General features: G+C 33.9%; 1 protein-coding gene across 1 annotated transcript in view; it reads right to left on the bottom strand.

Moving 5' to 3' along the window:
- Positions 1-826: 826 nt before the first annotated feature.
- Positions 827-10,371, bottom strand: part of CAPS2 (calcyphosine 2) — a 45,342-nt gene continuing 35,797 nt past the window's right edge. The window contains exons 18-19 of the mRNA XM_081129352.1: positions 7,204-7,300; positions 827-2,912 (exon numbers count right to left, since the gene is read on the bottom strand). Of these exons, the coding sequence (XP_080985478.1) occupies positions 2,737-2,912; positions 7,204-7,300 (273 nt within the window). The 3' untranslated portion in view covers positions 827-2,736. The remainder of the gene's footprint in view (positions 2,913-7,203; positions 7,301-10,371) is intronic.

The raw sequence follows: 10,371 nt of genomic DNA, 5'->3' as shown, positions 1-10,371 counted from the left end.
CTTCTACCTCCCCGAGCCCGTCGCTGTGGACGCTCGTCCTCACTGGCCACCCTCACGGGGAGGAGTCTTCACAGTGCCTGTGTGACTCCCGCGAGCCCACAAACTGGAATCCCACGGAGGCGTGTGGATCTGCACCAGGCCACAGAGCTTACTGTGGATTCTCTCCTGCAGCAACTGACAACAACTGAGACTGGAATCCAAAGTAATCAATAAAATGTGTTTTATATATGTGTCAAAATTATGGATTATTGTAAGCGCCTCTCCCTGAGCAGCTGCTTCATTAAGCAATATACTTTTATATACTATAAAATTTAAAACAGGAACTTATACTTTTATCTATACTATAGAGTTGCTTCATCGTGAAAATGTATATATTTTTTCCTAATTAAATATAGCTAAAAAGTTCCTAAAGAATATCCCGTTTTCTGATAAAATGTAAATTTTTCCTGAACATTCTGTAAAACTTTATTTATGAGAATAGAAACAGTAAAGAAAATCAATATATTGAATTCAATAAATAGTGCTGTTAATTTGGAAAGCAGTTCTGTACCAAAACAAATAACTACCTTTTGAAGACCTAGAGAACAATGAAATACACTTAACTATAAAATTCATGTAACATCATCACAGCATAGAACTTAATAGTTTAAAGTTAATCAAGAAATATTTTAAAATCTTGAAGACTATTAGAATAGAATTTCAAGAGTCAATTTTTATGTTTTGGATGTTTGAAAGTATAATTTCTATTAGATGCTCTTCTACTGAATTTAATAGTAAATAATAGATTTTACTATACAAAAGTCAAAGAAGAATGCAGACAGTGAGGCAAAGCAAAATGATTTATTGTGCCACCAATTACAACTTAACAAAATACACTAAATAACACTGAATATGTATTTTCTAACTCTACATGGAAATAACTGTGTAAATCAAGAAATTAACTACAAAAAAACTTACATATTTTAAATAGAGAAACTTCCCACAGATAACCATAGGTGAATATTTATATTTAAGAGTGTGGAGGTTTATTTAAAAGTATGCTGTCACATTAATATGTTAAATCCCAGAAGAATCTCCCCCACACACTTTTTTTTACAGTATGACAGCCTGTACATTTTCTGATTATATTCACAGGAAAATATGACACAGCAATATTAAAATAGAATTGTTAGGGAGAACTAAATACAATTTTATCAATAAAAAAATACTACATGCACACTGAGCACCCACAGTATCATGAGTCATTTTAACATGAGAGCAATTTATAGGGTTTAAGATGACTATAGTTGGATACATTTTTCCAAGTAGAAGAATGTGACTCAGAAACAGTGTCAAAGACTTCTATCAGCCAAAAAGTGTTCCAGCACATTATTTTAATTACAATAACCGAATTGAAAAAAATTCCAAAGAATAAAGAACTTTGCTAGTGAAAACAGAACCAAAATGATTATACATATTTTTTTTCTGATAGTTTAGCAGTGAGTTTTGGTACCTCCTCAAATCTTGTAAAGGTACTACTTTGAGTCTATTTAGTTCACACCCATCACACTTTTTAAAATGTTGCCAAGGGTATAGATGAATAAAATTATATGCCAAAAGTTGTATTCTACAAAGTATATATTTTCATTTTTTTAACCACTTATTTTATTCAACACTATTTTTTTTCTAATTTATATCAACATATAACATTTTAAATTATGAACTTGGAAACAACTCTATAAAAAGCTCTTTCTTCTTTCTATCTCCAAAGAGAAGTGAAGAACATAGAAGAATTTAGAAAGAATGATTACAACATGTCTAACCATTAAATAATATCTATTTCGAAGAAAATGTTTCAGTTGTTTATATACCAAAAATAAAGATGTTTAGAATAACTTAAATTCATCTTAGGGACACAAAATATCTTTTTACATTTTGGTTAAGAATTACTAACTTATCTGTCAGTCCATATATGTAACAATGCACTTTTTAAGATGCTTACTTAATAATCTTAAAAAAAGGCCACCCACCCCCCATTTTGTATTGTTTCTAAATAATAATTCTGTGCAGGTTGCAAGGACTACAGTGGGGAATAGAGCTGGTCACTAAAATAATTACATTGTGCTCTATTGGACAAACAACAGCACATAATGTAGAAGACAAGAATTCACAAGTCTGTGTTTAAATAAGCATTTTAGGAGTAGACCTCCAACATTCAAAATATTTATGTTACAGAAAACATCCATAATCACACTGCATGGAAAATTTATTTTGCATATCCCTTGATCCCTTTAACATTTTATATGTTTGAAACGAGTTGAACAATTTCAGTCTGACAAGCTTTGAGCCCAATTCCAATTTATCAAATTGGGAATGGCAGCAATTTTTGGGGGGGATATCAATAACAAAACAAAATAGACAAAAAACTTGGTTACTACATGGATGATCTCTTACGGTTTGATACAGATGTTACTTTCTTACAAAGGCTAATAAAAAAAAGACCTCTGAAAAACATTCAAGTTAAGTAGGAAGTGAAAACCATAGGCCCTTTCGAACTTATAAACAGGTGAGCACTCATACCTGCACGTGAACATACAAATACCCCTACACCTGTCTTTCTGAATATTTCTCTCTCCAGACTCAATTTTTTTGAGAAAAAAGAGAATAGAGCTCTAGGAAAAATATATTCCAGTGTTTGATCTTACTTTACATTTAATTCGTCTCTCCTTTAAAACGCTTAGGGCTAATTTAAAAAATCTAAATCCCCCATGGAGTACGTAAAATAGTAACAAAATCTTCATCATCCACTACTCCTATACTTATACCTTCATAGTAATCTTCAAATTCTCCATAGGACACTTCCTCAGACTTGCTGCAGGCACCTTGTAATGTCTCCAGAAAAGACAATTTGATTTCTTCCTCTGTGGAATGGCCTGCAAAATTGTACTGATGATGTGACAATCTCCATAAAAGCACAGGACAATGACTGATGGTGGTAAAGAAATACGTAATCACCTTGTAAAATCTTTTCAACAATTTGAAATCTTATGTCAAATTATCCTCCAATTTATTTAAACATCTTCTTGCATGAACTAGAATTTAATTGGAGGCATCTTTTAAACTTCTGATAAGGCACATCCTATATGTATAGGCAAAATAACAATTAGAACTGTAGATATGCTTGTATTTCTTAATGCTTTAGAGGACTCAGCTTCCCATTAGAAATAAGAAAAAAACAAATAATTTCAAAGATTTATAAGCTGTTAACGTAGTGATGCAATGTGTGAAAAGCTCTCTTCATTCAGGCATTAGTTAATTTGTGAGTCAGTTACTCATGACTGCAGCTAGAAAATATTACTGCAAACACAAGATTCAAAGGCCTATGAAAATGTTTGCTGGAAGCACTTACATTTGATTAAATCATTATATTTTAATCTCTGACATTAAGTAGGCTGTTTCCATTGGGTTATATTAAATATGATTGACTTTATCCTATAAGAAGATGCTATTGAGAATCATATGTGTAAAAAAGATTATAATTCCTTAATTTGTTATTTAAAGAGAGAACATAAAATATCTGATTTATCCTTTTAAAAATTTATTTGATTAAAAATTTTTTAAAATTGATTTTAAAGAGAGGAAGGGGGGTGGAGGGGGAGAGAGAGAGATAGAGACAGAGAAACATCGATTTGTTGTTCCACTTATTTATGCATTCATTGGTTTATTCTTGTATGTGCCAGGGATCGAACTTCCAACCTTGGCTTATCAGAATGACGCTCTAACCAGCTAAGCTACCTGACCAGAGCTCATTTGATTTTTTTTAGTTCAGAAAGAGAACAATAAGTTATTTAAATAAAATTCGATCATATTATGGTCAGAGAGGAAGATCAGTCTCAGCTTAAACACCATTTTCTTGGGAAGCTTTCACTGACCATCTTGACTGTAGGTTCTCCATCACAGAACCCTTCTCACTAATTTGCCACTCCCTTCACTCCCTACCCTCCTGGCACTAATCTACTCTCAGGATCTTAGAATAAAACCAGAAAAGAGGCATTCATTATTTTTTTAGTAAGAAAAGAGGAATTAAGAGATGAAAGGAAGTTACAGATGGTCAGATAATACTCAAAGAAAATAAACAGAGGCCCATACACAAAGGCAGAAAATGGGTTAGAAAAATCCAAGTGCCTATAAATCATTTTATTTTTTTAATTTATTTTTTTATTTAAGGAGAGTTGGTATAAATTATTTTAAAGTCATGTTGCATTTTAAAATAACAAACTTAAATTGGAATACTACCTTAATTGTTTATCCAACAAAATAGGCAAAATTATGGCAAGAGTTAGATCTTTTTCAAACACCAGAGGTTCTCTAATGGACTTAGATAACAATTCATTCAAGCTAAAAGAATAAAATCTGCTTTGAATAGCAAGATGCTGCTGTCTTTTAAAAACATATGTAGGAAATAAAAAACAATGGTTATTTTTAAAAAAAAACAACAGGTTGACTAAACAAGGACTGAATAATTATGCCATACAAATATGGTAATATAAAACAATAAAGTGAATTTGTGATCGAATGTTAGTCAGGGATAAAAATTAATCAAGAACTAATCTATATAAAAATATACACCTCTTGGCAGAAGAGATCTCCCTCTCTGTCTACTATCCATAGTTTTGAACAGCTAAGTTTTCACACTATTTTTTTCTAAGAAAAACATTTTTATTTAAATATATTTTTAAGTAAATATTTATTTCAAATACTCAAGAATTTTATACCTCTTTGTATTCCCACCCAGGAAATGCCTACTTTTTATCATTTGTAACTAACCTTTCTTTACTTCTCTTAGTATTTTAATAAACATTAGATTTCTAATACTATTACACAGAAAAACACTAAATTCCATTTCTATTAAAGTTGAAAATACTTTAAATAAATTAAACAAAATAAATTATATTTTCTGTAGTTATTAAAATGTCTGATCTAAAAGCCTTGATTTGAAATTAATTTAAATTGTAAACAATCTATATCCCAAAGATGGGTCTGTGAGAAAATTATAATTTATAATGATAGATTTTAAAAAGGGTGTGTTTTCTTTAAACAGTAAGGTTTTCCTCTTTTAAGGTTTAGTTTGCTAGCTTATCTTCTTCAATGTGAATGCAAAAGACAAGGTATGTAATTTCTTAAACTAACAAAGGTTTATCCAACAACAAAACAAAACCCTCACCAACAATTCAAGGATATATAAAAAAACCTAAAGCTACTTAAGCAACTTAATTAAGATTATTAGAGGGAAGAAGACAAAGATAAAACCTACATGGTGTTGAAAGCACTTAATTATGAATAGTAAACTATCTTGTCCCTATCTTTAGTATGATTAATTAAAGGAAAAAAGCAGAGAGTGACATGGGTTTTAAGAGAAAGAGATACTATATATATAACTAAATAATACTAGAAATTCTCTTACAGCAACTGTAGTTCATTTAAAGTCATTGATAAGCAAATTAAGCTAATTTGACCTGAAATAAATTATTAAAAATTGGGAAGCCAGTGGTGATTATTAGCTTTAATCGTCATAACAAATTCTGTGTTTTTTTACTTCACAATTAAAAGTAATGAATAAACTATTTACAAGGGTTAATAAAAATAATAAACCAAAGTAATTACAGTATATCTTTTTAATATTAAAAAAGGAAAATTTTAGAAAAATAGCATTCTATAGTATTTAACAGTATATAATCAAAATTATTAATTAGAAGTTATTCATTAAATATAAATTATAAATGGTATATATATATATATATATATACAAAAATATGCTCAACCTCCCTAATAACCAGGGAAATGCAAATTAAAAAAACTATAGCCTAATAGATTGGTAAAAATCTGAGTTAAAATAAATTCTCCAACTAATAGCTGTATAATCTGGTATAGCCATCTCACAAAGCAATTTGGAAGTATCAATTAAAACTTGAAATGTTGCCCTAGCCGGTTTGGCTCAGTGGTTAGAGCATCAACCCATGGACTGAAGGGTCCTGGGTTCGATTCCAGCCAAGGGCACGTACCTCGGTTGCCACCTCAATCCTTGGTCCCCATCCAGGCGCATGCGGGAGGCAACCAATCAATGTGTCTTTCTTACATTGATATCTCTCTCTCTCTCTCTCTCTCTCTCTCTCTCTCTCTCTCTCTCTCTCTCTCCCTCTCCTTCTCCTTTTCCCTCCCCCTCCCCCCCTTCTACTCTCTGTGAAAAGCAATGGAAAAAAAAAAAACAAACTTGAAATGTAGATATTGTAGGTCTTGATATTGTCCCAAGAAAATAGCAGAAAATAGGCCAAATAAGCCTATTGCTTTATTGGTTGCACATCAGTAAGTAGAAATTAAAAGTCTTCCAATAGGAGACTAGCCAAATAAATTACAGTATATTTATTTTTTAAAATAATAATATGCAGCAGATAAAAATAAGGTAGCTCAATGTGGATTAACATAAAAAATACTCTCAAACATATTGTTGAGTATAAAAAGCAAACTACATAGCAATATGTTTAGTGATCTGTTCATGAAAAAACAGTATTTACAGTACATGTAAACTATGAAAATCCATACAAGGACTGAAATATATATATTAAATAATAGTAATTGCTACCTCTGTAGAAGGAAATGTGATGTAAAGAGGAGAAGTTACTATGGACAAATGCTTTCTGCATAATAAAAATTCATTTATAAATCAATTATGTAAAATTTAAAGTCAGAAGAAATATAGTAGGTAATGAATTTCTAGAATCACTTTGAGATGTTTTCTATATCCTCAAATTTTCACAGACATATGTATGTTCATTGTATGTATAGCTTTACCCTTAGAGAAAGGGATTCTGCCTCAAGTCTTCAAGTATAAGTGCTTTCAGTAAAACTAATTCAGAGAACTTGCACGTATTATTATCTGTTCTCTGTATCTATTCTGTTGTTTTTAACTCAAACTCCTCAATATCTCAACAGGAAATAAAAGTTCAATCTTGATTATAAACATCAAAGAAAAAAATAAGTACAGACAATAGATCTAAGAAGTTTTAAATGAAGATCAAATAGCTCTCACTTTTCTAATTTAAAAGATAATTGTTTATTCCTCCCTAATGGCCTCAGGTCCACAGTAAAAATTAATATTATTTGAAGATATTATTTTTATTAACTAACATTTTAGAAATCTAATGCATTTTAACTCATAATAATTACCTGAAATTACTTGAGGATGCTTCTTTGCACAGTAACATTTTCTTATGTTTATAATAGGCACACTGCCAGTTTTGTTGAAATCCAGTTTCATAAAGGCCTAAATAACAAGAGAAATGTTATTTTTTTCTGTGAAATCATTAGACATGCAAGCTTAATTTTTTATTTTCCAGTAGTTATTTATTGGCTCTAAACAATTTAAAAATTCTAAACTGATATATGAAGGAAGCATCATGAATACAAGGAAGAAAGGTATTAGAGCAAGATATAAGGTGTCAGTTGATGGTCGCTGGCACCAATTCAATGCCAACAGGAATCCTCAATTTGGAGTACAGTGCAGAAGGAGACTATCAAGTGCAAAGAGCTCAACTGTGAAATAGCAGGCTGTGGAACAGCATGGCTGCTCCTATCTGGTCTGCTCCATTTCACTCTGGTCTGGTCTGTGTGCTCTGCTCTCCTCTAGTCTGTTTCACTCTGGTCTGAAGTGACATCTTCAGTGTTTCAGCTCCAGCTGGGAAAACACAGTCTTCAGTATTCCATGGAAAGGGAAAGTGCACCACCCTAGCCTACAGAAAGCTGACTTAGAGAGAGAAGTCTCTGCTCCTGGATGCAATTGGTCCATGCTCGTGCAAATGAGGACTCCAAATCCTCACAATTTGATTGGTCTAAAAAGCACTGTTTTGATTGGTCAGAATGGAGCTGCTCTGATAGGCCAGTAAGATGCTAATGAGGATATATCTGCACAGTTCCTACTGAACAGGGAAAGTCTCAGTTCTATTGGTTGAAACACAATTCCAGAAACCCCTTTATAAGGGCTGGCCCATATAGTAGGAACACAGTGCAGGCTGCTCCCTGAAGCTTGGTCTGTGTGACAGGCCTCTATTGGGAATGGCTGCTAGGCTCTATTTATAGATTAGGTATATTCTTTCTAGGGGTCAAAATAGGTAACCTGCACTCAAATATTAGTTCTACCACTTTCTAGCACCTTGACTTTGATAAAGTAACCTAACCTCTGTTGCCTTGGCTTTCCTCCTCTACACACTAGAGTTAGGTAAAAAAACCTTTCAGGTAACTTCCAGCTTAAGATCCAAATGAAACTGATAAATGGCTAAGACAAATTGCCAGAACTATTTTGATTTAAAAGTGAACTTCCAAATATTCCATCAGTAAAATCAAAGAGGTTATTCAGTTAAAATGGAATCATTAGGGTGGGCCCTAATCCAATATGACTGGGGTCCTTATAAAAAGAAGAGATTAGGACAAAGACAACACAGACTAAGGTACAACCATATGAACAACACCAAGGGAGAAGGCAATTACAAGCCAAGGAGAGAAGCCTCAGGAGAAACCAAACCTGCTGACACCTTGATCTTGCACTTCTAGCCACCAGAATGTTGAGACAATAGATTTATGTTGTTTAAACCACCTAATCTGTGGTAGTTGTTATGGCAGCCTTAGCAAACTAATACAGTACCTTATAACTCTACTTTTGTCCTCTGTTCTCAGTACCAAGATATATAAAAGAGACAACTCTCCAGTTTCTACTTCTGATACTCAAACCTATCACCAGGGTATGTAAAGTACAAATAGATGCAAATTTACACATACTATGGGGAAAATTTGTTTGGTTTAAGGTTTTTAATTGTCTTTTGGCCAGTAGAGATTTTGGTATGTTTTATTTGAGATTGATACTTGATGTAATTGTCTATACTATTCTATACACAATAGCTTTGTTCAGTATTAGATACATATACATTTTATATTAGGTACATAAACAAAAGAAAATAAAAGTACATTGCTCAAAAGTATGTTCTAAAATGCTACCAGGCTGGAGTAATATGTAGTTCCCTATAAAAATCAATACTCCTGTTTTTAGTTCCAATTTAACATGATCATTTTAATCTTCATTTTAACATTTGGCATGCATGTTATAAAAACCAGAGAACCATCTTAGTCAGGCTAAGATAACATGCATTGAGCCTTGACCATGGGAAAGCCACAACTCGAAGAATTTTACACATATTATCTAATTCAATCCTTATACCAACTCTGAGAGATAAGGAACTGAGGTTTGAGATATTTAAAAAACACATATAGTGGAGATTCCAAGATGGAGGCAGATTGAGTGGAAGCTACACTGACAGTTTCTAAGGACCAAAGTGGAATTACAACTAAAATATAAAAAAAAATCCTGTATAATCCACCGAAGACTGGCTGGAGAGCACCCTCATTACCAAGGAGTAAAAATGGAGACCACATAGAGACTGGTAGGATGTGTGGAGGCGCAAGAGGGTTGATTGGGCTCCCACAGGCAGCAGCTGAAGGTCCAGAGGGATATCTCAGCTGTGGAGAGTTACCAATGAGAACTCTGGGGCCTAAAACCCAAGCTTGGCTCCCCAGCCCATAGCACCAGAACTGAGAAAGGTGCCCACATAACATCTGGCTGCAGAAAGGAGCAGGGTTTTTGTCTGCCAGGGAAAGATGGCTGGAACTACAGGCACCCTCTTCAAAAAAGGCCAATGCACAAAGTTTAATGTGTAGCCACTCCTCTTGGGCTCCTGGAGAGGGAGGGCAGAGTGGACTAAAGCAGTGTGAGAAGAATCCAGGGTTTCCAGCTCTGGAGATGGATCTCAGAGGGCAGACATCTGGATTCCTGCACTGAGTCATTCCCCCATACTGCAGAGGATATCTTTCTCAGGCAGACCTTTGCCAGCCAGGCAGCTTTTCCCTAGGAGGAAAGCAGTTGCCCCACTCACTAGAAAACCTCTCACCCCACCCTATGGAGTTTATGCCTTGCTGTGTTCTACAGCCCGAGGCTCATTAAGAGACTAAGATCAAATCAGCCTGCAGACAGAGGTGGACCTGTGCTTTGAGTCTTTGCCTGATCTGTTTCTGGACCCTGGCTTTGGAAAAAGCATACTTTGGTGTGCATCTTGGTCCTGTCCAAACACACTCAGCCCCAGCAAAGGAAACAAGCCATCCCAGCAGAGGGAACCACAAGCCGTGAGTTGTTTATAGCTCCAAACAGGGTGCTCAAGGCCAGTTACAAAGAGTGTCTGACATTGGCCTACACCAGAGACCCTCCAAAAAAGACTGAGTCCTACCAGAGCCACCTAATACATAGGCAGCCAAAATAGGAAGGCAAAAAAACAAGCCCCAAATGAAAGGACA

The sequence above is a fragment of the Miniopterus schreibersii genome (genome assembly GCF_964146895.1).
Source record: "Miniopterus schreibersii genome assembly, chromosome: 2".
In the NCBI taxonomy this organism is placed as follows: domain Eukaryota; kingdom Metazoa; phylum Chordata; class Mammalia; order Chiroptera; family Miniopteridae; genus Miniopterus; species Miniopterus schreibersii.
This window is presented reverse-complemented; position numbering and strand designations above follow the sequence as displayed.